The sequence below is a fragment of the Natator depressus genome, chromosome 2 (genome assembly GCF_965152275.1).
Source record: "Natator depressus isolate rNatDep1 chromosome 2, rNatDep2.hap1, whole genome shotgun sequence".
NCBI classification, from domain to species: Eukaryota; Metazoa; Chordata; order Testudines; family Cheloniidae; genus Natator; species Natator depressus.
The window spans coordinates 82531907-82559723 of NC_134235.1; the positions used below are offsets into that span (position 1 = coordinate 82531907).

Here is a 27817-nt window from a genome sequence, read left to right on the forward strand (position 1 = left end):
CGGGTCACCTCACACCTCGAAGGGTCAGGCGGGGCTGGTCCTGGGCAGCAGCGCCAATCACAGCCCGCTCGACACACACCCAGATTTTGTCCCGGGTCTTGCTAGGGCCTCGGCACCTGCCCGTTTCGCCAGCCCGTGACCGAAGCAAGGCGCCGCGACAGCGCTTCCGGCCGTAGCTCGCAGCCCGCCCGGCACCACCTCACGGCAGCACTGTGACTAGGGCGTGCGCAGCTCGGGGCCGGGCAGCGCCTTCTGGGGTGAGAGCGAGGCAGCTAGCGGGACCCCTGCTCAGGTCCCAGAGAAGCCCCATGGGGCCTGCCTGCGCGAGCCCCTCTTACTGGCCCCTCATTCTCGGACACTGACTGGCGAACGTCCGGTTGTGCGAGGAGAAGCTCTACTCACCTGAGCGATTAGACCCCACACTGAGCGCAGCCATCTTGTTGTACGGACACAGCGGCTGTGTCAGGCGGGCTTCCGCTGAAGCGCCACAGCTAGGACTGCTAGTAAACCCGATGCTAATGAGGAATTTTTTTTTAACTGCCGTAGCTATTAGAACAAATACAGTCCGGAGGAGAACGGAAGTGAGGTCACCTCCGTGAGACGGTGCTCCTCGCCACTGGCAGAGTCTCCTAGTTCGCCTGACGTAAGACGCTCGGCTGCGCGCATTGGGTAGGAGGCCGAGAGACGCCGGTGGCGGGTGGATTTGAAATTGGGACGGGAGGAAGAAAAAGTTGCGGCGGCCGTAACGACAACAGTGAGTGGGGGTGGCTCCGGCGCGTGCGCCCCCGGCCAACGGGTGGGAGGGAGCCTCTAGGGATGGCGGGGCGGTCTGGCTGGGGCTGGGACTGGAGCCGGAGCCGGAGCCTCTCGCTCAAGTTCCCTCCCGCTCTGCAGGCGTCGTTGCTGGTAGCTCCCGCTCCCTGGCGGGGCCAGGGCAGAGTCCCTAGGGGCGGCCCGTTTCCTCAGGTCTAGGGTTGCCAACCCTCCAGGATTGGCATCGAGCTGCTGGTGACTATTGAAAGCAAGCCAGGAGACTTAAGAGGGTATTTTAAGAAAATAGCATTGGGTCGGGTTGAGGGGACCTCCCGGAATAGCTTCAGTCAGAGTTGGCAACGCTACTCAGGACCCCTCTGCCTGTGAGAGAAGGAGGTGGGGGCGTGTGTCACGTGGAGCCCCCGCCCCGCCTGCCAGGGGCACGGACAGGCCTTACTGCCAACTAGCTAGTCCGAAGGCACCACTGTACTCCTCCCACCTCCCCCCATACACACGCACACACCCCAGTAGGGCAGGCCTGCCCTGCACTAGCTATGCAGGCCTTGTGGGGCTGGGGAGGGTGTTGCGGGTAAAACCAACAAGTGCCTGGTTTGGCCTGGATTTTGCAGCTGTCTCCGTCCAAAGCGCACCTGCTGCAGCAAAGAGATCGCCCAGGGGAAAGGGTTAATCTCAGTGCAATATATTAAAGTGGGGTGCATGTCCTCCACTGAGCCAAAAGGCTGGTGTGTACGCTGTCTCTTTGGCGATAGCGGACTTGATAATTTCTGGAAGTGTCCAATGACAGGGTCTGGATATTGCAAGGGAATGCTCTCTGAGGGGGGCTTGAAGGTTGGGGTGCACCTAATGTTAAAGTAAGGATAGGATTACCAGAGTCCTGAGAAGAGTGCCTGAGTTGTTGAAAGGCTGGTGTTGCAGTGGAGCTGATGCCCATCTATAATCTCATCCCCTCACAAACCCACCCCAGGGAACTTCTACATGCTTCCCAAGATGCATCTGCCTGGGTTTCCTGCTTGTATATCATATGTGGGTGTGGTATTCCTTCTGAAGCAATATCGGGACTCCTAGAACCTGTCTTTTAAACCATACAAAGGGCAAGTTTCCTCCAAGATTCAATGGACTTTCTCCAGGAGCTTTGCAACTTTAACAGTTTCCCTCAGAACACTATATTTACCACCATGGATGTCACCTCCCTATACACCAACATCCCTCACCATGACGGCATTGCTGCCTGCCTCAAATATCTAAAAGACAGATGGCAAAACACACGCATCCATCCCATCGCGAAACTCATCCATTTCATTCTCTATAACAACATTACATTCAATGACGCACACTTTGTCCAAACCATGGGAACAGACAGTGGCTCCCCAATATGTCACCCTCTTCATGGGCCACCTCAAGGAAGAATTTCTGGAAAAATGCATCATGAAATCAATGCTATACCTGAGATGCATCAATGATGTTTTCATCATGTAGACAGACAACCTAAATTCCCTCATAGATTTCCACGACAACTTCAACAGCCACTTCCCATAATCACTTTCTCTACAACACTCACATATCAGCATCAACTTTCTGGACATCATGGTTAGCTCCATCAATGGAACACTACAGATAACTATATATAAGAAATCCATGGATCACCAGATTTAACTTCACAGATCCAGTAGCTACCCCAGATGTGCCAAAAAATCTTGTATCTACACCTAAGCAAGAATATGCTGGGGGGGCGGGGGGTGGACTGGGATACACACCTTAACCCACTTAAAATCTCCTTCACCAAACAAAGACACTGCACCAGAGAAGTAGATCACATCATGGAATGGGCCACCCAAATAGCCTGAGAGAACCTGCTTCAATTCAGAAATAATAACCCCACTGACTGTACATGCTTAGTTGTCACCTAGCACCCCATACTGGAACCTCTATGAAACATCATCAAACAACTATAACCCATACTTGATGGGGACCACATCCTGAACGATTTCTTTCTGGAACTCCCTTTTCTGGTCTTTGGACACTCCCCCCAACCTTGCCATGCTCATGAGAAGCAACCTCCCTACAGACTAGGACATACCAAGTCAAAGCAACCCAGACCCTGCCAGAATAACAGATAAAAAACTTGCAGACATACCTCCCCTACTACAATGATCAATCACCATTCTCACCCATAACATATCTTTCAAGATCCATATGTCCTACAAAAAGAAAAGGAGTACTTTTCGAATGCATCCGATGAAGTGAGCTGTAGCTCACGAAAGCTTATGCTCAAATAAACGTGTTAGTCTCTAAGGTGCCACAAGTACTCCTTTTCTTTTTGCGAATACAGACTAACACAGCTGCTACTCTGAAATATGTCCTACAGATGCCTATCGCAATATGTGGTGTACTTCATCCAGTGCATCAAATGCCCCAACAACAACAATGTGGGTGAAACTAGGCAATCACTACACTCTCAAATTAACTCTCTCAGAAAAATAAGAGAAAAATACCCTATCGCCCATAGGTGAACACTTTTCACAAAGCAGTCAATCCATATCTGATCTCTCAGTCCTCATCCTCAGAGGAAACCTGCACAACACCTTGAAAAGATGGGCTTGGGAGTTTAAATTCATAACTCTCTGCTAGATACCAAAAAAATCATAGATTCATTAGATACTGGTTTTAGTTTCATTACAACATTCCGTAATCCAATAAACCTCTTTTGACTTATGGCTGCAGAAGTGTTAACTGTCCACTTCATTTTAAATGGTCTCTTGCAACATGTGTTAACTCCTCATGCTAAACAATCTATTCCTCTTTATATTCTGCTGTGACACTCAGATTAATTTTCCCTGACCTGAAGAAGAGCTCTGGGTAGCTCAAAAACTTCTCTTTCACCAGCGGAAGTTGGTCTAATAAAAGATATTACCTCACCCACCTTGTCTCTCTAATATCCTGGAACTAATACTGCATATAACACTGGTGAAATAGTTCCTTTAAATGTTTAATGCTGTTATTAGTGGCCTTCAGAGTTAGCGCATCACTAAGGTGAATCGGGCAGGTCATCCCTTTCATAAAGCTTTTGTTTCAGTCTCTATCTGCAGTTCTCAGACAGTATACATTTGGGAGGTTTACTTACTATTTTTTTTATTATACAAAACTTCAATTTCTTTGGGAATGATAGGGCCATCAGATAATTGCTGGTCCAAGATACCAACCCACCCTAGTTCAATCCAGCCTCTGCACATATTGGCTGTGATGTTACAAGAAGGATGATGTTCCTTGACACTGTGACTTTCCTCTAATACCAACATAATTTGCCTTGTAGTTTAATCACAATGCGGCGCAGCTCGAGTACCACTGGTAGCAGTGGTCGACAATCCATGATGCCTCTGAGAGTGCAGGATACCAACAAGATGGGTCTTCAGACACCACAGGCGTAAGTGTCACTGATCAAGTCATTCAGAGTGGATTTTCACAAAGTTAATTGTTAATCCCATTGGGTTAAGCATGTCTAAGTCTCTGTAGGGTCAGATCCATAAACAACAAGTTGTGTGATGGTGTTAACTTTAATGCCATAATTTATGTGTGCATGCAAATATGGTCAATGTATGATACTTTGAGAGCTAAAACTTTAATTTCCTGGCTTTCATGTGACTAAAATGTCATATTTTAACTTTTTTTGTTGTTGTTGCATTATCAAGTACAGAACATCTGGCAGTAGTGGTTTTATACAAGTGGCAGTCTCCAAAGAATATATTTAATTGGTTAGCAGCACCAAGAAGCTGTAATTCTAAAATGCTTAGTCTAGCTCAGGGTGGATAAAAATTGGTGCTTTTTAAAAAAAAAAAAAAATCTGATTTTTTAAAATTTAAGTACAGGTTTATTTTTTAAAAATCAATTTAAAATTGTCAATCTGTGCTAATGCCTTAATTTATTATACTCTATTACAGTCATTTAAATTAAATGCAAAAAATAATTCTAAGCAATATGTGTGTGTTGCCAGTTTTTAAAGAATGTTCCACCAGTTCTGTGGTTTGTCACTGGGTAAGTACCCAGAACCAGTGCTTGTTGAAGTAGCAGTTGCCTTTTCTGCAGGTGCACTGTAGAGAGAATGTTTTCTTCTTTTCAGTTTATTCAACTAGTTCAGCATTAAGAAACCAGATGGGCACTGAACCCAGAAAGCTTGTCTTCCTTTCCCAATCTAAAAATAAAAGCTTGGTGTGAGAGGATATCTATTAGTTCTAAAATCTTGCAGGACACAGTGACCAGAAACAATCGCTTCAATTCATTAACTACAGATAATACTTCCTTTTTTAATAAGTCAGTTTTAAACACAAATCATGTTAATATTTTTTGATGTTTTTTTTTCTTGTGTACCCAGCATATTTAAAGTGGTTTTATTTAATAAAAAAGTGAATGCCGGTTTTGTGCATTTTAAACTGAATTTGAATTTACACCCAAGGAGACCTTGACACATATTGCAAGTACAAAGTTCATCTAATAAATATCATTCACCATTTCTAACAATAAAAAATGTCAAATTTAAGAATCTGAGTAAATGTACCTAAAGCTATATAATTGCATAAATAAATGTATATAGGCATTTTGTATCCTCCTGGTAACAAAAAGCAGCAGCATATTTATTGTAAAGGTTATATTTAGTTGTAAATCAGTATGTTTTAATGGTTACCAATCAATGAAAATCAGCCTTTCTTTAGGACAGTAATTAAAAAGTACAAAGCAAACTGAGGTTTGCTGTTTTAAATCATGATTAAATTGGTGACATAAATCCATACACCCTGGTCTAACTTGCCTTCTGCTATGAATATGTGCTGTAGTTTTCTTAAGTGAGCATAAAGGTGAACTTATTGTAATATCAGTAACTTACACAAACTTTTTTTTTTTTTTTTTAAGGCAAGACAGAACAACCTTTGGGAAGCTGAGTATGAGTAAACCTGCATCTGGTACCTCAGAAAGAAAAGTCAGCTTCTTTGGTAAAAGGTATTGATGACAGGGCTCTGTGCAGTAAATTTAAAAAGCTGTTCAATTACTTTTTAAAGATTTCTGCAATTTATGTTTTCCCTAGAAAGATTTCTATGGGGGAAGAATGGATTTGGGGCACTTTGGAGCAGGAGCAGCTTCATAGCTCTATCTCTCCTCACAAGGGTTGAGCAATACAGAGATCATGCACCTGTGCAGATCACTGACCTCCCCTCAGAAGCCACAGCAAGGGGAGAGGCAATGGGAAAAGTCTTTAGTGGGCTGTACTGCTCTGCTCCCACATGAATTTTTTTCTCAGTTAGACCTGAGTTGGGGATAATAAGGTAGAGCAGGGGTCAGCAACCTTTTAGAAGTGATGTGCCAAGTCTTCATTTATTCACTTTAATTTAAGGTTTCGCGTGCCAATAATACATTTTAATGTTTTTTAGAAGGTCTCTCTCTATAAGTCTATATGTTATATAACTAAACTATTGTCGTATGTAAACAAGGTTTTCAAAATGTTTAAGAAGCTTCATTTAAAATTAAATGTAAAATGCTGATATTACACTGCTGGCCCGCTCAGCCCCCTGCCGGCCTGGGGTTCCGTTCACCTAGGCCGGCAACAGGCTGAGTAAGGCCTGCGGCCAGGACCCCAGACCAGCAGTAGGCTGAGCGGCTCAGCCCGCTGCCAGTCTGGGGTACCGTCCGCCGGCTCCTGCCAGCCAAGATCCCGGCTGCCAGCCCCGCTCAGCCCGCTGCCGGTCTGGGGTCCCGGAACTGTCCACATAGAGTAGGTGCATGGCAGACAGCAGAGTGCCATTAAAAATTGCTCGTGTGCCGTCTTTGGCACGTGTGCCATAGGTTGCCGACCCCTGAGCTAGAGGATGGGGACCACCAAAAACTTCCGTGATAGGATGAAGGTAAGGAAGATGAGAATTTATATTTTAAATCTAAGGATAAGGTTTATATCTGTTTGTTTTGGCTATTAGTCCAATTAACTGTTGTTATTCAACTAGTATTAAAACTAAGACTTCGTCTAAATGGAGACATTGACTAGCATAGATAATGCAGAATAACTTATTCTGCAATAACTATTTCAGAATAACTCCCTGTGTGGATAACCTGTTCCAGAATACAAATGACATAGCAGAGTAATTATTCTTTAATAAAAGTGATTAAGTGAATAAAAGTAAATAAGCTTAAGAACACTATGGTTATGGTCTACAGGTATCTAAATTTTTTGTTTCTAGAACTAGTGGTCCTGGAGGTTCACGTAACAGTCAGTATGGTGTGTTTGGTACAGAAAAGATCAAGGATCCCAGGCCACTTCATGACAAGGCATTCATCCAGCAGTGTATCCGACAGCTCTGTGAGGTATTTTGCTATTTTCTTTAAATGTTTGGTTTAAATCATAAATGGGGTTAATCAAAATCTACCTTTTTCCTTTGCCTCAAACCTAGCTTTTGTCTAGAATCTACCTACACGCACCAGTAATATGCATGTGTCTTTTCTCAGTTTCTTGTAGAGAATGGTTATGCCCATAATGTCTCCATGAAATCACTCCAATCTCCATCTGTTAAGGACTTCTTAAAGATCTTCACTTTTATTTATGGCTTCCTGTGCCCTTATGAGCTTCCTGATTCTAAGTTTGAAGAGGAAATCCCCAGAATCTTTAAAGAGCTTGGGTATGCATCAGGAATTCTTCTTGTCAATTTCTTAATGTAAAAGGGCATGGTAAAACTTAAAATTGTGTAGTTTAAACTCCCTCCCCAGTATTGTTGTTGTTCCTGTTTGTTTTGTTTAGGAGGTGGCTTGTTGAATGTAGAGGGGTTTTTGGGGTGCGTTTCACTCAAGCTGGACAATTAGCTGTTGTAATAGTAATCTTAGATGTTGCTTGGAAATAGTAGTAGGTCCAACATTTTCAAAAAATCTTAAATGTTGGTAGTCTCCAAATTTCCAACTTCATGAGGAAGTGTGAATTGCATTTAACTCATCCTGTGAGGTGCCTTGTGCTGGTAGCAAGGTGATGATTACCCTCAGCTCATATTGATATCTTTGAGTCAAGCATGCTCACCATGTCAAATACACGAGGTTTTTGGTTTCTGTTATCTAGTGGAAATTTTGAAAAGAAGGGTGCTCTCTAATGGCCTTTCTTTGTGATACTGAGAAACTGACTATTTTACTAGAGACCAGGTAACCAGAATACAATCCTGGGTAGCTGTCAAAACATAGTAACGATTCTTGTAATGAAAAGACTGTTTGAAAAACTTGTCTCCAGAGCTGGAAGATGGATTTAAATAATTCATTTTTTTAAAAACTGAGTCTGGGTGTTTAAAGAACATTTGCATTTAAAACACTTTGGCACACTTTACCAGCAAAACGTTTTTAGCTCATTGCCCTATAAATCTAAACTAATTTTGCGTACTGCAATCCAAAATCAGAAGAAAATGTGCACTTTTCCACACATTGAATTTCAGAAGATTTCCAAACTGTGTCTGTAGTTAGCAATGCAACATCCAGGTGTTATATATTTATGAACTTTCTCAGTAACTTGCATGTCAAATTTGGTCAGATTACAGATGTTGTTGTTTTATTTAGCTCCCAGCACTGTAAGTTCAACCTAGGATCTGAAAACTATGCTATTTCTGCCTCATAATATGATCTTAAGTTCACAACCACTTTTGAAAGCCAGTCTTGCATTTAGAGAGCCCCAGAAGTGAGAATTTCATTTAGTGGGGACTTGGGTGCTCTTCCTCTGTTTCTCTTGGCCAGTTGGTTAGGAGTGGATGGGCTTCAGACCTGCCTGCACCATTACCACATCCCACCGTGAGAGAGAAGATAGGTCAGTACTTCACATGTTGGAATTCTTTTTTCCTTCCTCACCTCATCATCCTCCCTTCCAGGCCTCTCTGTCTCCTTTCCTAGCACCTATTTAAATAGTTCCCTCTCCTGCCTTCTAGCACTGATGTGCATGTCTCTCTCCTCAAAATAGCCTAAAAAGGAGAAAGGGGAGAATCATTCCGAGTGGGGAGATGTCAGGTGGGGAGGCAGGGCAGCAGAGGAGAGTCAAGATCAAGAGTTGCCCCCAGCACCAGACTAAAAAGAGGGGAAAAAGGGAGGGATGTGTCTTGCAATCTGGTGAGCAAATGGGAGTTGTGGGAATAGTCTGAAGACATCCCTTCTGGCTCCAGCACTACCCTTGTCTATGCAACAAACCGCCACCTCCTCACTCCAAGAAGACATTAAACTCCTGTCATCACCAGCTGAAATATTCTGCTATTGGTACTTAGCTGGTTTTTTTTTTTTTTTTATGCATGATGTAAAATAGAATCTATTTTGCTCTTCTGTAGCTGTTCTGTAGAAGCACATCCTTGCTTTTATTGGTAAGGTTCGCCTCAAGGTGTATGTAAGAATGCCATTTTGTGTAGTCAGGGTATTTTTACCAGAACAAAACTTTTATTTGAGAAATGCTCTGATTCTTTTTCATTGTAGGTATCCCTTTGCATTGTCAAAAAGCTCTATATACACAGTGGGGGCTCCACACACCTGGCCTCAGATTGTAGCAGCTTTGGTTTGGCTAATCGATTGTGTCAAGGTACTATCTGACTTCACTGAGCAAAATAACTTTGTTTTCATGTATGGAGTGTTGTTGTAGGGTAGAATGTTAGAGGTATCTTAAGTGACTTTTGAAGTAGCCTAAACACTACAATAAGAAAGCAAAAAAAAAATTGCCAGATGACATTTTTAGTGATGATGTAACATAAGAGCTAGACTTTAGCCTTATTTTTATAATGCTATATCAGATGACTTGATTTTAATTTTATATTTACACTTCTTGTTAAGCTAACTTGTGATGTTGATTAATACCTACACTAAAACAAGGTACCTACATGTAAGTAAAAATGAAATATATGAACACTTAAAAAAATCTGGACTCAGTTCAAAGGGGGTATGTAAGATAGGGCTTGAAAAATCCACTTGCTTCTGAGGAACTTCCCTTTTGCTCCTGTTGACCTTGGCCATCTACTTCAGTTTATTAAATTTAAACTGTAAGGGTGGGATTTTCAATATGCAGGACACCTGTCCCACAATGGGATGTGTATGCCTGTGTCTTGAGCACTCTTGAAAAGCCAACCCTAAAACTTCCAGTATTTATGGCTGCAAAGATACATTTGGCTTACATTCAGAAGGTTAAATGATACAATTTTGTTATATGGAGTTTCCAGACAGTTCTTTTGCCTCTCTTGCGAGACTTAGCTTGGCAACATAACAGCAGAATTAAACTAACAAAACTTGGTATTTTCACTGCTGCTATTTAGAAACCACCTCCAAAAAAAGGAGATACTGGTCCAGTGATGCTAATTCTGCATCCATGGACTTTTTCTTAAAATTAATGTGATACTGTAATCCAGCAACTGGTAGAGGTCTTCACAGACTGCATTCTCTGGAGTACTATTAACTTCATATGGCATTAATTCCCCTTCTAGTTGTATTCTGCCATGAGGGAAAACACACCCTTTGATGAAGGACAGACCTGGGAAGGAGAAACAGAAGATGGAATTGTACATCATAAGGTACCAAAATAATTTACCAGTGACTATAGTAACTGATCATCTAGAGCAGTGGTCCCCACAATTTTCAGAGTCGTGTCTCCCCTACCCGCTACCCCCTCAAGCCAGGGCTGGCATGGCTGTGGTTCCGGGGGGGGGCAACAGAGGTAAAAGGGGCTGAGGCTGGAGGCCGGTCTGGGGCCAGGAACAGGACTGAGGTTGGGGGCAGGAGTGAGGACTGGGGCCGGGTGCAGAGGTGCAGCTGGACTACGGTTGAGGGCCGAGGCTTGGGATGGGGCTGGAAGCCGGGATCCTGGCTGGGGGCAGGGCCAGAGCAGAGCTAGAGTGGAGCTGGACGGGGCGGCGCTCCCTCTCTTCCCCCATGGCCCCACTACACCCCCTTGAATGTTTTTCCACCCCTAAGGGGGCACGCCCCACAGTTTGGGGACCTCTGACCTAGATTCTGAAGTATACTGTCATAAGACAATGTGTATAACTTAAGCTAGTTTAATTCGGCTTTCAGTTTTCTTGGTCAGTCTTACATCTTTAATGCTATTTTCACAAAATCATGAATACAATGTAAATTAGCTTAAGAAAGTAACAGTTTGTACTAGTGTCTCCTTATTTTTTTTAAAATTGTAAGATTGTACTATGTTATGTTTGCAGCATAAGCTTTATTGTATTTTCTTGATTATTGGCTCGACTGTTTACCTCAACCCAAATTAATTTTTAAAATAAAATAAATTTCTTAGGAAAGGCACTCATCCTCCTTTTGTCTGGGCACTGGTAAATTACAGCTAAAACTACTTCCCTGAATGTTGATTAACACCAGATTAATAGTCTAAGTGTTCCACTTCAGGATGGAAACTGTTTGTTAAATTAAAATAGGAATCCTTTGTTTTTTATGATTCTGTCACACAGTGCTTCTGCTCCTCAGGAGGGGTGGGGAGGAGAGAAGAGAGGATTGTCATCCTGCTTTTCATTTTCCTCTCTTGGCAAGGTCTAAAAGATTTCCTCTATTTGGAACTTGATTCTTTTCTTATTAAATTGCAATACTGTTATGAACAGTAACTCCATTTAAAAAAGGTAGGGTTTCTTTCTTCTGGGGGTGACGTTTCACAGGATTGTGCGGCACCTCACCACCATCTGCCCTTAGCATGAAGTAGTCTTGTCTGTGCCTTATGTAGATCGGTTCCCTGACTCCATCATCCTCTGGCAACACAAGCACTGCCTTCCAGGCCTCCCTAGGCCTCAATTTCTTTGCATAGGTTAGCAATAGGCACATGCTAACCCCCAAGTCTTCCAAGCATCCCTCTGGAGTGTCCAGCCCTGTTCCACTGAACACTCACAGAACTCTGAGATTCACTGCTCCCAAGGGAATAGTACACACCATTTTACTAGTTTTAATTCAGGATTACCTGCCTTCCCACTTAACCCACAGCACTCAGATATATGTATAGGAAAAACCAGAATAAGTTTGTTCTCTGATCATAAAGATTCAAATGACAGTAAGAATATTGGAAATATGGTTACACACAAAACAAAATCATAACAGGCTTTCTAGACCTAAACCTAATTCACAAGACAGTCTCTTTCTGCTGTGGGAGAGCTTACCCTAAGTCCTTTTTAAGAATTTTCAGCCAGGATGGCTGAGATCTCCCTTTTATAAAATCAAGCCCACTGGCAGCTTGACTTCACAGATTAAAAGATGCCAGGGTGTGTCTCTGCATCCCCAAATATACCAGACCAAACCTTTGATTTTTTTCACCTGAAAACAGGGTTCCTCATCCACCCTGCTTCTCCATTCCCCTCCACTCCCCACAACTGTCCATCCCCATTAGGGTTGCCAACCCTTCAGGGTTGTCCCGGAGACTTCAGGAATTAAAGATTAATCTTTAATTAAAGACTGTTATGTGATGAAACCTCCCGGAATACATCCAATCAAAATTGGCAACCCTAATCCTCATTTACCTCTTCCTGTTAATTCTCTTCTAAAGTCTCCATAAGTTCTTCATTAGCATTTGAATCAGTATGCTAATAGACTTCTATTGTGAGATACTGGATACTGAATTGTCAACCAGGGAGATAAGTGTCTCCCATCTTCTATCTGGAGAAGTTTGTCTCCAGGTACTGTATCCTTGAGTGATCTGCCTTTAACTACCAGACCTATACAGCATAATTTTCAGCATATATTCATAATTCCTCACATATTTCCTGTACGTACATCTGTCAATGATTATGATGACCAGTGGACTGGCTTTCATTAGAGACCTTACATGAAATTCTTTTGGTGAACCCAGGGGATCCCTTTATCCCGGGCCCTCTGCCAGTTGGCATCAAGAGGTCCTTTAGTCACAAATGTTTCTAGTTCAGATCTTCATTTTTACATTAAAACTGAGTAAAACTTTTTTCTAGCTGCTAGCCCTGCAACCTAACCCCAGAACTAAAAGCCAAGCTTCATTCTTTCCTCCTCTTATCATCAGTAATAAAAGTTCTGCCCTGAGTTAAAGCTATGCAGTACTTTTCAGTGGGGTTGCACAGTTTGACAGAAGGCATAATTGGACCTATAGAATTGTTATTAGCAGTGATGTACAAGCAAGAAAGAACCTTGGATGAATTTTGGATCCTGGGGTGAGGTTGCAGGGCTGGCAGTTGCAATGGAAAAAACTGTTTTAAAAAAAAAACCTCTGTAAACTGAACAAATATGAGCTGGAGTTAACGTACAAACAAAAGACACACAATACGACTTTCAGTTGCTCTTGAGAGAACTGCAGTTTAAAATTGCTAACAGATTACAATCTTTGGGGATTCCTGGATTACATGGACACCCTCCCCAACAATATAGGCTACATCATCTGTCAGGGGACTATATCAGATCATCCCTCATACATCTTATTTTTAAAACAAACAAAACCACCAAAAAATAGACTTTTTTGACCGCACTTACCTCTGCAAATACCACGTCAGCTTCCTCCCTTCTACTTTGCATCTAAATTCAATTGAATACACAATCTATTCTTTCTGTCTTTTATTCCCTTAAATCCAGTTCTGCTGCACCATTTAAATGTCTTATCAAGGTCACCAAAGACCTCATAGCCACACCAAAAAGCTGCTTGCCTAGACTCCTCTTTTGTTAATGTGGTTGATTACTCCTCCCACTTGGATTCACTCTTATATAGGTTTTCTCTTCATGCTTTGCTCTCCATGCTCACTTCTTGTTTTTTCCCAAATTTCTTGAGCATTTTGGTTGATGACTATTACTCCTGCTCCTCTCCCTTTTCAGCTCAAACTGAACTCATCCTTTTGCCTCTAATTTTTCCTCTTCTCCATTATGTACCATTGAATCCTCATCCATTCTGCCTCATTTACTGTACACCTTGCTGGTTTCTCTCTTTGCTCTCCTCCAGGCCATGCAGAATGCTGCTTCAAAAAAATTTCCCCTCATGCCTCTTATGTACCGTATAAGTCCCTATTTAAATCCTTTCATTTGATATATGAAAGTCAAGTTTTTGGACCTTGCCTTCAAACTTCTGAACTCTGCTCCGGCTTACATCACTTTATTTTCATCCTGTTCTTGTTTTCACTCCATTGCCTCTCACCATGCTCTTTGTATTCGTCTGCATTCTCATCTTTGTACCTTCTTTTTTATACTTAGAATAGTCTCTTTCCTATGCACCATATAGTTATGCTATCTTCATTCAAACTATTTAAAAATATCCTAACAGGATTAAAACAAACAGTTCTAAGAGTTAATGGTCATCTGATCAGTTGGTGTATAGTAAGTATGAACTGTATTATGTTTTTTAATTTAGAATGTAAATCACTTGGGCCAGACCCCATCTGTCTGTATTGTAAAGAGTTGAGCACATGGACAGTGCTTAGTAAATAAACTGATAACAGATCTTTTTGATTAAGATGTTCAGTTTAATTCCACTTGTGGGATGGAACTGGATATCCAGATGCTTAGAAGCTTTTGGCTTTCCTTTATGCAAGTTTTTTAAATTGTATTTTCAGCTCTTTATGGACTACACTGTAAAGTGCTATGAGCACTTCATGAAGGGTGGAGACACTTTTGAGGAGTTTGATGCAGAAGTGCAGTCAAAGCTAAGTAAGTTTTGTGTGTGTGTGTGTCGGGGGGGGGGGAAGGAGTTAATCTATATTTGGCCATAAATTGTTTCAATTAAAAGTGAAATTCTTCTCTGTAAAGTGCCTAGTTGTAACTAAAAGGTTGATTCCATATTTCTCTCCTGTTTGCAAATTAGACATGAAAATAAAAGGATGGATTTTTTTCCCCCCTCCAAACTGCCAACCATGCAAACTCAGCCTGGGCTCTGAGAGTCAGATGAGGTTGTCTTCATCTTATGTATCATCCCCAGTAATACAGGCTGGTCACCCTATGCCCTCAGCAATACTCATGCAATCCTATGTTATCAGTGGTGTTGTATGGGTGTAACTTATTGGAATGCATTATGCAATGCTGTTGATGCACAGATGAAATAGTGTTTGCTGCTCATTCTTACCTCTGGCTCAGCAGGGCTGATAAATAAAAGGCAATACAAATTTCCTTTTCTCACTAAAAGATGCAGATGTGCCTGAATACATATAGACAGCAGATTAGATGAGTAAGAAGGTTCCACTTCTGCAGTCTCTTTTCAGGGCCTGTATGGTTCCACACTGTATTGCAGAGCTTCTCAAACTGATCTGTGAAGTACTTGCTGATGGTCTGCAGAGTGTTGGCAAGTTGTATGGTGCAGCTCCTTGTTTTCACCTGCTTCTGCAGGCATCCAACAGAGAGCCTGTCGAAACAGCTGAAAACAAGGAGACAACTCAGTCCCTCAGTGGCTGCTGTTTACATAGGAGCCACTCTCAGACTAGAGCCACCAATAGGACTGGAGTTGCCTGCTAATGGAGCCATTAGTAGGAGAGGAGACATGAGTTATCAGTGAGAGGGGAAAGTTCAAAAGGAAAGAGAACCAGGCAGCTGTCCAGCGTGTGCAAGGAGCAAGGGAAGGGACAAATCAAATTGTTGGGCGGCACCTGGGAGGAAAAGAAGAGAATCATTGTTAGAGGAGCAGAGTGAGTAAGTGACCATTTCCCCCCGCATTTATCACAGTTTTTACATAAGTAACATATTGCACAGTCACAAATAGGGCTATACTTGAGAAGTTTTGAGGGACTTGGTTCATGAGGTGAACATTCTACTACAATTATGTGACCCACATATCAAAAAGTTTGAGAATCCCTGTTTACTGGAACTCGCCACATGGTAGAGCTTCTGCATATATCTGACATAGGCAAGAACTCACTTGGATTAATTTTATATTTTTTTTTTGTCTGTGTTCTAGATTGTGTGATGAGAATTAAATAAAAATTATAACCTTTTGATAAGTGTGTCTATTCAAAGCCTGGGTGTCTGGTGTGCTATAATAAAAGCAACTGCATTGGTATTATGCAGTATGGATGTTGATGTTTTACGAGAGCAGTCTAACCTTTTTTTGTTTCCTTTCAGAGGATTTGTTTAATGTAGATGAATTCCAGGTGGAGGCTCTAGCAGCAGAAAATAAAAGGTTGCAAGAAGAGATTGCAAGACTAGAAAAAGAAAGGGAAAGTGAGCCGGTTAGTAAATATACCCAAATAAGTGTAGGGGAGCTGTTTTTTAACTAGATTTATATTGATATTCCGGGTCCCCTCTCACATTCCTTGGAAATAATATTTCCATAGCAAAGCACTAATAACACAACAGTAAGACGGGCAAACTGATGTGGCTATTTCATGCTAGAATAAAATGTAAATATTCCTTCAGATGTTCCAAGTGACTCACGCTGGCCCTGGATATCATTTGCTCTATATCAATGCAATATAAAACATTTTATTGGGAAGGCTTGAGTCACAGTTGGGTATTGTGTAGATACTTTCAAATAATGGAAGACTTTGCAATGTTCACAGTTTAGCCAATGTAATTCTAAGCACTGTTTATCCAACAGGATTTCTCTCCAAGGACTTAATATCCAGAGGGTTTTGGGGGGAGAAGAATATGGGACAAGTGGCAGCAACTTATCAAAACGTTTGTTTTGTAAGAAAGCATTACGTATTTGAAAAGTCAGTTTAAGTATTTTAAATATATATATATATATACACACACACTGAAATATAAATTGGCTCAGTAGCTAGGTAACTGGCAAACTGAGACTACAGTAACTCCTCACTTAATGTTGTATCAGAGGGATAGCCGTGTTAGTCTGGATCTGTAAAAGCGGCAAAGAGTCCTGTGGCACCTTATAGATTAACAGACATATTGGAGCATAAGCTTTCATGGGTGAATACCCACTTTGTCGGATGCATGTAGTGGAAATTTTCAGAGGCAGGTATAAATATGCAAGCAAGAATCAGGCTAGGGATAACGAAGTTAGTTCAATCAGGGAGGATGAGGCCCTCTTCTAGCAGTTGAAGTGTGAACACCAAGGGAGGAGAAACTGCTTTTGTAGTTGGCTAGCCATTCACAGTCTTTGTTTAACCCTGAGCTGATTGTGTCAAATTTGCAAACGAACTGAAGCTCAGCAATTTTTCTTTGAAGTCTGGTCCTGAAGTTTTTTTGCTGCAGGATGGCTACCTTTAAATCTGCTACTGTGCGTCCAGGGAGATTGACGTGTTCTCCTACAGGTTTTTATATATTGCCATTCCTAATCTCTGATTTGTGTCCATTTATCCTTTTATGTAGGGACTGTCCAGTTTGGCCGATGTACATAGCAGAGGGACATTGCTGGCACATGATGGCATAGATTGTTGGTGGACGTGCAGGTGAATGAACCGGTGTTGGTGTGGTGATCTGGTTAGGTCCTGTGATGGTGTCACTGGTGTAGATGTGTGGGCAGAGTTGGCATCGAGCTTTGTTGCATGGATTGGTTCCTGAGTTAGAGTTAATATGGTGTGGTGTGTAGTTGCTGGTGAGAATATGGTTCAGGTTGGCAGGTTGTCTGTGGGCGAGGACTGGCCTGCCTCCCAAGGCCTGTGAAAGTGAGGGATCATTGTCCAGGATGGGTTGTAGATCCAGGAACCAATCCATGCAACAAACCTCGATGCCAGCTCTGCCCATATATCTACACCAGCGACACCATCACAGGACCTAACCAGATCAGCCACACCATCACCGGTTCATTCACCTGCACGTCCACCAACGTAATCTACGCCATCATGTGCCAGCCATGCCCCTCTGCTATGTACATCGGCCAAACTGGGCAGTCCCTACGTAAAAGGATAAATGGACACAAATCAGAGATTAGGAATGGCAATGTACAAAAACCTGTAGCAGAACATTTCAATCTCCCTGGACACACAATAGCAGATTTAAAGGTAGCCATCCTGCACAAAAAAACTTCAGGACCAGACTTCAAAGAGAAACTGAGCTTCAGTTCATTTGCAAATTTGACACAATCAGCTCAGGATTAAACAAAGACTGTCAATGGCTAGCCAACTACAAAAGCAGTTTCTCCTCCCTTGGTGTTCACACCTCAACTGCTAGAAGAGGGCTTCATCCTCCCTGATTGAACTAACCTCGTTATCCCTAGCCTGATTCTTGCTTGCATATTTATACCTGCCTCTGGAAATTTCCACGACATGCATCTGACGAAGTGGGTATTCACTCACGAAAGCTTATGCTCCCATACGTCTGTTAATCTATAAGGTGCCACAGGACTCTTTGCCACTTTAATGTTGTAATTATGTTCCTGAAAAATGCTACTTTAAGCGAAACAACGTTAAGCGAATCCAATTTCCCCATAAGAATTATTGTAAATAGGTTCCAGGGAAATTTTTTTCGCCAGACAAAAGACTATATTTTATATTTTTATATATATATAAACAATTTAATACAGAACACAGCAATGATGATTGTGAAGCTTGGTTGAGGTGGTGGAGTCAAAGGGTGGAAGAGGAATATTTCCCAGGGAACGCCTTACTGCTAAATGATGAACTAGCACTAGGCTGAGCCCTCAAGGGTTAACACGTTGTTAATGTAGCCTCACACTCTACAAGGCAACACGAATGGAGGGAGGGGTGACAGCATGGCAGACAGAGACACACACCATGTATGAGAGAGAGAGAGACGTGTATTGCCCCTTTAAGTATGCTGACTCCACTCTAAGTACATTGCCTTTTTAGGTAGATCAGCAAGTTGAGACAGCAGCTGCTGCCAGCAAGCTCCCTGACCCCTGTCCTGTCCTGTCTCATCCCTTCACCCCCCGCCCCTCCACCGCACGCTCTGTGTGGATGGCCCAATGGTATCCCCCTCCTCCCCGCTCCTTTACCCCCTGACATTAGCACACCCCCTCACCCCCCCCCTCTGCACAGCAAGCAGTAGGCTCCTGGGAGCAGCTCCAAGACAGAGGGCAGGAGCAGCACATGGCAGTGGGGGGAGGGACAGTTGAACTGCCTGGCAATTGATAGCCTGCTGGGTGGCTGCTACACAGGGAATTTAGGGGGGTTGCCGATCCACCCTGGTGCCAAGCCCCTGTCCCCCCCCCACCCCCCCGCGGCTAGCTCCAACGGGCTACTCTTTCTGCAAGCAGTGGACAAAGCAGGTGGCTGCCAAACAACGTTATAAGGGAGCACTGCGCAACTTTAAATGAGCATGTTCCCTAATTGATCGGCAACGTAATAAGGAAACAACGTTAACCGGGAGGACTTTAAGTGAGGAGTTTCTGTACTTCTCCTGTTCAAAATGTGCTTGTTTTACTGTTGTCCCCTCTCCCCTGTTTCCACCATCTGTTGTGTCTTGTCATAACCCTAAATTGCAAGTTCTCTGAGGTGGAACTAGCTTATTGCTTGTTGTTCAGTGCCTAGCACTACTGGGCCCTTATCCTTGACACAGGCTTCTAAGTGTTATTGCGATACAAACAAAAATATCAGAGGCTTTTGGATTGAAATGTTTGAGGTTAATAAAGCTGTTGGGAATGCCTAAGGCTTTAGGCAAGTTAAGTCAACTGCTAAAAAGAGGGAGCGAGTATAAAGGAAAACTTCATCAGCCTAACAAAGCTTTTTGTCGTCATGGCACAGTCCTGCGTAGAAAGTAAAAATGATTTTATTTCTACAAATTCTCTAAGTGAGAGGTTGGTGTTTTTTTTTTCCCCCCCTTCTCCTCCCCACAAAAGGATCGTTTAGTGTCATTGAAAAAACTGAAATCTTCTTTGCAAGCAGATGTTCAGAAATATCAGGCTTACATGGTTAATCTGGAGTCTCATGCAACCATCCTTGACCAGAAAGTGAAAGGAATTAATGGGGAACTTGAAACAGCAGGTGAGGAAGAAGCACTGTTCACAAATGGTCGACCATGCTAAAAACAACTTAGTTCAGCTTTAAGAGTGTGAAATATTTATTGTGCATATCATGATCCTACAGAGAAACTTTCCTATATAGATTCCTAACAAAACAGATTTTATTAGATTTGTAGCCACTCTATAGGCTCTGAAGAGGATATGGTGAGGAAATGGCAAGTGAGTGATTATTTCCCAGACCAATGTATACATCACTTTTAAAAAATGCATAGGCTGATAATTAAGAACCTATTAGTTGATCCTGATTTTTTTTATTTATTTATTTTAACATCTAGAACACAGGTTCTCAAATTGGCGGTCATGAAGTTATTACACGCTTTTAATTTATAAGGATAGCTGCACTCAGAGGCTTGTTGTGTGAAAGGAGACACCAGTACAAAAAGCTTGAACACTGGTCTAGAGCTAGGTTTACTTCAAAACTGAGTGAAAGCATCCCTATGTTGTTTGTAAAGCATTTGGGGATCCTTTTTATACAAAAATAATCCTTCTAAATGTAAAATTCTATTATTAATTTTAGTGTATATTTAGTGATTTCCTTTCCATATTAATATTTAATTGGCAAAACATCTGATTCTAACTTCTTTTAACTAGAAATTGCCCAAACTTCTGAAACAATCACCTTTTCTTTTGCTAAAAGTTATAGTATTGCTGATTTAAGTCACATTAGAGATGTTAGCTCCAGGGCTCAGAAATATACGTCAGGTATTAAATTAGGAAACTTTTAAGAAAGCAAAGTATGAACTAATATGGAGTAGTTATAATGCTTACACAGCCATTAACTAGTCTGAGTTTCTAATAGATCTAAAAAAACATTTTGTAAATTCAGAAATGGAAGTTGAAGCGATGAAGCAGGAGAATGCACGCCTCCAGCACATCTTTGATAACCAGAAGTACTCAGTTGCAGACATTGAGAGAATAAATCATGAAAGGGATGAACTGCAGCAAACCATCAACAAGCTGACCAAGGAACTGGAGGCAGAAGAACACCAATTATGGAACGAAGAGATGAAATATGCTAAAGGGAAAGAGGCGGTATGTGAAAGCACTACTATCTGTGAGAGGCAATTGTCAGTTTGCATCCTTAAAACTTAATTCAAGACACTACTGCCAATTAGTTTCCTAAATTAATTTAACAATAGCAGTAATGTGTCTTATCATTCTTAATCTGTTAAAAGGGTCTGTATTTATTCTTATCTTGAACAAACACCTTTTTTCTTGCCCACCTCTCCTTTCAAGTGGAGTGGAAATGTCTTTGTGATGCACAATGATTTGTGCATCATCTATGGGATAGCAGGTATGCACCGCTGTCAACCACTGATGTTGATGCAGAAAGGGAGTTTTCAAAGTTGCTGGCTGTCTAAATCACTTTCTTGGAATTAAATATCCCTAATGTAGTTTATGCCATTTTAGCACTTTAATTTGCATCAGTATTTCTCTGAGCTTTTAAGACCAAACTCGTCCCTCAATTCCACTGAATTCAGCCCTGCTGAAAGTATGAGTTTGGCCCTTACTATTCTAATTTAAAATGGCAGTTTTTTAAAGTTGCTGCTTGTTGGGCAAAGCACACCAAAAAAAAAAAAATTCTGTTCAAGCACAGTATAACTTTACATGTCACTTGCTTATAGCTGTAAAATTCAGAGCTAATGCGAAATACAAACAAAATAGATGTTGCACTGTTGCTAAGTAACACCTGGGGATCAGGAAACAGGCCAATTTTGAAACTCTCTAGGTATGTAATCATTAAAATAACTTGCTAGGCCATACAATTGTGTATGTGCAGTGTCCATAACTCTTGCTCCCTACATTAGAAGCATTGCAGTTATGACAGATGTTTGCCTTGTTTTGGAGCCTTACAAACTACTCATAAGTATCCATCTCCTAGCTTTGAGAGTCAGTATCCAAATGAAAACTGGAGAGTAGTTATACTTCATGATGAGAAAATACAATAAGTCAAATAAGGAAACTGTTCAATCTCACTTGTATACATTATGAAACTTCTGAGAGCCAATCTACAAGACTCACAGTGGTTAAACCAAAAACGCTAATTGGTAAGTTAACAATACCTAGAACTCTTGCATTTCCAAGAAGTGTGTGCGCTCATGGAGCAGTTGGGCACTCTTTTACTCATAGTAAGAACAATGAGCTTGCTGCAAGGCTTTGGAGTTGGATGCATGCTTGGAATTTTTGTTAATTTTTGGCTTTCCCCCTCCTCTCTCCCCCCGCAACCAAACAGATTGAAACACAACTGGCAGAGTATCACAAGCTGGCTCGAAAGCTGAAACTAATCCCAATAAGTGCAGAGAATTCCAAAGGCCATGACTTTGAGATTAAGTTTAATCCTGAAGCAGGACCAAACTGTCTAGTCAAATACAGAACTCATATTCATGTAAGTGGACACCATTGTGTTTAAAAGACTGGTAATTTTATTGCTGCTTCACTCCTAGGAACAAAGTTAGTACTTCATTTATAAGCAACTTTGTTAGGAAGTTTTAAACTACCCTTTATGTAACGTCAGTACAGTGCTTTGGGATGTACTGACGGGAATGGCAAAAGGAAATAAATGGTAAAGTATAGATGGTGTAAGTTTATAAAAAATTTAAAAAAAAAAGTATAAGGGGCGGTAGGAGTGGTAAGTCATTTTGGAAGGGAGGGGAGAAACGGACATCACTTTCAGGGTCTTTTTTCTTTTTCTTTTTCTTTTTTTTTTTTTTGGGTCTCACACACCACCCAAAGTCCTCTTTTTTGCTTATAAAGTGGCTTGGTTGAAAGCTTGAGTCTTGCTGAAGAGGTTCCAGATACCCATCCTTTGAAGTTTTAAATTGTGGTGGGGCTTTTCTCTGAGCAATAATGGTTTTGTTCAATTCTAAATTATTGTAATTCTGGAGGTTTCTGGGACAATTTCCGTATTGCAACACGCACCCCTTCTTAAATGGCTATTTCTTTTGTATGTGCATTACAGGCTCCCCTTATGGAGCTCATAAATAGGACCGAAGAAGAAATTAGAAAAGCTACCCACAAGAAAATGGGTTTAGAGGATACATTGGAACAGGTGAGCTACTCATGCTTATGGTGTCTCGATATTAAGCTTTGCTAGACCATTACCAACACTTTGACCACTTACATATTATAAAAACATTTTATTTTTATTTTTTTTTATTCTGGTAGTGCCCAAAGGCCTTTGCCAGGGTCAGTCCATCCCCCACCCCATATTGTACTAGGCACAGTACGAAACAAAGGTACCTATGGTCCATGCCTCAAAGACGCAAAAGTGATTAACAGAAGAGGAAGTTGGGTGGTCAAGGGTAACAAAAATAAGATGCCGTCACATAAGTTTGCGGAAATATTGGAAAGCTTTTTCTTTTTAGACAGATAAGTAAAATGAGCTTTCTGAGACTTCTGCCCAACTTAGCCATCACTAACTGGCTGATATCTTGTAGGTTGCAGAGTAGAACTGGGCCTAGCAGGTACCTGAAGATGTATTAGTTTGGGGAAGGTGTTCCGTGTTTAGAGGTTGTTGATTAATATTATAGCCAATTGATTTTGACTGTATTTGCAGTTGGATATTAAAAATGCTCAAGAGACCAAATAACCAAGCTCAGCCAATTTGTCTATATACAAAACAGTGTGCTACAATACGAAAGGAAGACATACATACACCTCCTGAGAACAACCCTTTTTTTTTTTCTCTCTCTCTCTCAGCATGATTATCACACAATAGGTGTGCTTCAAAGATACAGCCCCAAGACCACTTACATTTATATCATGGCTGTTTACCAGTTAAAAAGTACTTTATACATCACCTAAGATCCAACCCACCAGTTCCTTAACTTCTTGTCCTATACCTTTCCTTATCTTTGTTTTGGATACTATATTCCAAGCCAGTTGCCTGTGAAGGTACCTCTACTGGGACCTAGAACAAATGTATCTTGACTTTGACAGGCTTCCTATTTTCTAATGAGTTTCTGAACTCAGCTTTGCAAAGTGTTATGGGATACTTGACATGGGTGAACAGAATTGTGGAAAGAATAGTATAATACATTCAGTTACTATAACTTCCCAACACATATATATAATGTATATGAATACTGAAGGCATAATATCCATTAATGTGGTATATACTACACATAATATATATGTATTAGCTAACAGGAGCAGCATTTTAAAAAAAAGTGTAGACCTGTCTGGAGGAGGAGCCAACAAATGAGCATTCAAAACTGGTACCGCATCAGATAGAAGAATTGTTCTTGAAATTTCTGATGAAATAACATACTGCTAAGTTTGCTGCCACTTTAAGAAGTACTTTTAATAGGACGCCTATTACAAAATTCTCTTGTTCAGGAAATCTTTTGTACACAGAAAATATGGCTTGTCAAAGTTTATATTAGTTTTCTAATAGTTATTCATATTAAGAATATTAAGACCTGTTCTTGAAGTAGCTTATTTTCACCTCTTCCCCCAACCTCCATCCCCACTTAATCAGAGGTAATACTGAAGGCAAAGGGTACAATTCTCTCTGTATACACAGTTTGTGTCACTAACAGTTATTCCTTACACTGGTACATAATAGGAGTTGATCTAAGTATTCATCTTTGGGAGTTGAATCATGGGGGGATGTGGCTTCTATGTATATATTTTCTGTGAAGGTGGAAAGTACTCAAAATTGCAGGTTGGAATTTTTGCAGGACTACTGTTGGACTTTTTTAACCAACTGTGTACTTTCAGGTGAACACAATGGTATTAGAAAAGAACAGCAGTGTTAAAATGCTTAAGGAAGAGGCCCAAAAGCTGGATGACCTTTACCACCAGAAGCTTAAGGTAGGCACTATTTATAAAGTGAGACAAATTAAACGAAGGATTTGGATAGTGAGAATCCAAAGTTGTGTTCTGACTGGCCATTTGAGTCTTATTGGTGCTGTCACAGTCATAAACAAACTGATACACAATTGAGACTTCAGCGCTGAAGAAAGTCTTGATCTAACATCCAGTAGAACATGTTTGGTAACAAAAAAGAGCCCTCCTGTTGACTGAGTGGTCCCGTTAACATCCCCATTGCTGCTTTGGCACCTGTCACCTTGCATAGCAACCCCTTCTCTTATGTTTGTTCTTGCCCTGAGAACTATATTTCTGAGAGAGAGTGATGCACAGGAAAAAATGCTACTTCAAAATAAGCTTGTGTTAATGTTAGAGGTGTAGGTTTGAAAGAGTTAGTAGAGCTGTAAACCACAAAAAGGGTCTGCATTACTTGGCTACTGATGCACTAATTAGGAGTTGAAGGCAGCTGACCATCACACTCTTGCCTCACAACACACCTAAACTCGGCTATTGATATTGTGCTATTAGAGTAAGCCCTGGTCTACACTTGGGGGTGGGGGGGGGGAATCGATCTAAGTTAAGCAACTTCAGCTACGTGAATAACGTAGCTGAAGTCGACTTACTTAGATTGACTTACCGTGGTGTCTTCACCGCGTTGAGTCGACTGCTGCCGCTCCCCCATCAACTCTGCCTGCACCTCTCACGGCGGTGGAGTACAGGAGTCGACGGGAGAGCGCTCGGGGGTCAATTTATTGCCCCAGATAAATCGACCCCTGCTGGATCGATCACTGCCCGCCAATCCGGCGGGTAGTGTAGACATACCCCCAGTCTACAAAATATTTAACAGCTGTGATATTGGTAATAATACTTATTCATATAACTTTCAAAACACTATACAAACATTAGAAAGACTATGAACAATTTTTGAGCAGAAGTATGACTTATCTGCTATTATGAGTAACATTTAAGTTTACTAGAACTGAAAGCTCTGGAGTGCGGGAATTCTTTTTGTTGGTTTTGTGCATTTGATAGCATTATGTGTATTGCCAACTTCACTCTTTCCCTGCATATAGTCAGTCTTTCGCCTGTTTTGTTTGAGCCTTTCACAGAGGAACAGGGGAAAGAAAAACTTAAAAATGGATATTCTTGTAAAATCACAAAAATGTGCAGGAGTAATCAGGATCCCAGAGTACTCCCACTGTGAGAGAGGTGAATACTACTGCCTATCTTAATTCTTCAAATAACTTGGTGGGGGCGGGCGGGCGGGCTGGCTGTTAGACTTGGAAGGGAAGGCTGGAGCAATCCAAACTCCAGAGCTCCCTTGAACTCTCTCATTTGGTTTCCAAATAAGCTGCAGCATGGCATTACAAGTATGTTGATTTACTAATTCTAATATGAGTAGTGGTAGGAAATTGAGAGAGAACAATATATCTCTTAAAAATAAAAAATAGAAATACTAACTTATGTGTTACCATTACAGGAAGCAGAAGAGAAAGAGAGAAAATGTGCAACTGAGCTGGAATTATTGGAGAAGCATAAACACTTACTTGAGAGTGGAATCAATGAAGGCTTCAGTGAAGCTATGAACGAGTTGCATGATGTTCAGCGGCAGTAAGTCCAACAACAGCTAGGGATTGGTTTTTGAGATATATTGCACAGGTCATTCAGTGTTAAGTTTTAACACATCTAGCATTAAATGATGATATTTTTATTCCTTAGTTCCTTAAGTGAGTAAGTACCCATTTCAGTTATTTTTCATGAGACTCAATATCATTACCCTCCTTCTGCAAGCTTAGAGCTATAAAATATTTTCCCTCCACAGTAAATGTGCTTTGCCAGGATATTTAACCAGTCTGCCCAATAGTTGTGTTCAGTTGTCTTCCAGTGTACCTTCATATGATGTATTTGGTTATAGTGAGAGTGTAAATCCATCAGAGTTCAGTAAAGACATACCTGAGTGCAGTAATTCATCCAGAAAAATCCAAGAAAGCTGTATTTTGATCCTGATAGACAGGATTTTCTCAGTTGTTCTTCTTTTCCTTGTGATCCTTTACTTTTTATTGAGCAGCATAAAAATTATCCTTGTTTTTCAAAGTTAAGTTTAAGAAAACAAGTCTGATCTAATTCAAATAAATTATCCCATAAAAAGTTGTATTACTCTGATGAACCATCAGCCAGAGTAAAGTGATTCTGTTTCCACTGTTATTCAACTTGTATAATTAAGGAAAGGGTTTTTTATTCTTTAGATACCAGGTTGTTATGCAGATGACAACAGAAGAGAGTAGGAAAGTGGGTGATAATTTGAACCGACTGTTGGAAGTGATTGCTACTCATGTAGTATCAGTAGAGGTAAGTCAAACTTGTTGCTGTCTAAAATGAAATCCTTCTGAACGTGGGACTTTCCGAAGGATAACTGCATCTGTATTAAAGAGTTTGCTCCTTTGAATAAAATACCAATCATAGCATCTATAGTCCTGTTAAAAAGAGCTTGGAGCTTCTGATAATAAAGTTGATGAGTTTAATCCTTTGTTCAGTAGAAGTCAGGCATGGCAGCTGAAATTTAGTAGTCCTTCCTTGTCCATTTTAATCTTCCTCCCTCCTCCTCCTGTGTCTCCCTCAAGAATAGGATGACTTAAAATATTTCACATTTAGAAGTTGAGATAACTCAAAACACATGTAGCTTGCAAATCCCAAATACTTAAGAAGAAACCATCGTTCAACATTATTAGAGAAAGCAATAGTTTAACTAGTTTGCTGTAACTCTCTTTCAGAAATACCTGGGTGAGCAGAATGTAAAGGTTGATAGAGACTTTGAAGAATTCATGTCAGAAGATTTATTGGCAAACTTAAGAGAGATCCTAGACAACTATAAAAAGAAGGCTGATGCAGTGTAATTCTCAAAAAGGATGAAGAAGATAAAAATTTTGAATTTGCAGAGCTCTAGAGGCATCCGTCCTTCAATGTAGGCATCACCTGTCATAGATTTCCTTGTTAGCTGAATTGCTGTTATGTTTCATAGACTCTTTTACAAATGTACATAGCTTCCTTTTAGTTTTTAGTATGTGCATCATTCTGTAAAACAAATTAAGAGGTTAATCAAATTATTTGCAAATAAAGTAATGGATTTGTTTTTACTTTCTTTGTTATCCATTTATGCAACTATGGCAAGACACAACCCAGAGAACAAATTTAATTTTAATCCCTCTGTAACTAGTAGGAGGTGTTCACGTTACTTGTGCTTCTCCTAGAAATATTTAATGGGTTTAAGATACAGCGCTACCAGTCTGAAAAATGACCTGGAATGGATTTATAGATGGGACATCAAGTCCCAGTGCTTAAAGGGACATTGCCATCTGAAAACTTTGTATTGACTAATGTTGCAATAAA

At 41.0% G+C, this 27817-nt stretch overlaps 2 protein-coding genes across 4 annotated transcripts in view; one reads left to right on the top strand and one right to left on the bottom strand.

The window, feature by feature from the left end:
* Nucleotides 1–609, bottom strand: part of METTL4 (methyltransferase 4, N6-adenosine) — a 29053-nt gene extending 28444 nt beyond the window's left edge. Inside the window, exon 1 of one of the 3 annotated variants that reach the window (XM_074944540.1) lies at nt 403–609. The gene's annotated coding sequence lies outside the window, so the exon portion shown is untranslated. Of the gene's footprint in view, nt 1–15; nt 289–402 lie in introns of those variants that run through there. The other 2 variants (XM_074944542.1, XM_074944541.1) reach the window with 2 other exon arrangements.
* On the top strand, nt 190–27817 carry NDC80 (NDC80 kinetochore complex component). Its single transcript, XM_074944539.1, has 17 exons — nt 190–754; nt 4085–4195; nt 5674–5760; nt 6990–7113; nt 7255–7424; nt 9232–9334; nt 10227–10313; nt 14304–14397; nt 15799–15905; nt 19436–19580; nt 20445–20650; nt 21852–22004; nt 22578–22667; nt 24341–24433; nt 25911–26041; nt 26677–26779; nt 27202–27817. Exons 2-17 carry the CDS (start codon nt 4095–4097, stop codon nt 27322–27324), a joined length of 1917 nt encoding a protein of 638 aa, XP_074800640.1. The 5' UTR covers nt 190–754; nt 4085–4094; the 3' UTR covers nt 27325–27817.

What these genes read in the sequence shown, in the direction of transcription:
- NDC80 (XM_074944539.1), top strand. Translation starts at nt 4,095, where the DNA reads ATGCGGCGCAGCTCGAGTACCACTGGTAGCAGTGGTCGACAATCCATG. An exon ending in GGTCTTCAGACACCACAGGC is followed by an intron (nt 4,196 to 5,673) that starts GTAAGTGTCACT and finishes TTTTTTTTTAAG; the next exon opens with GCAAGACAGAACAACCTTTG. An exon ending in TTGCATGATGTTCAGCGGCA is followed by an intron (nt 26,042 to 26,676) that starts GTAAGTCCAACA and finishes TTTATTCTTTAG; the next exon opens with ATACCAGGTTGTTATGCAGA.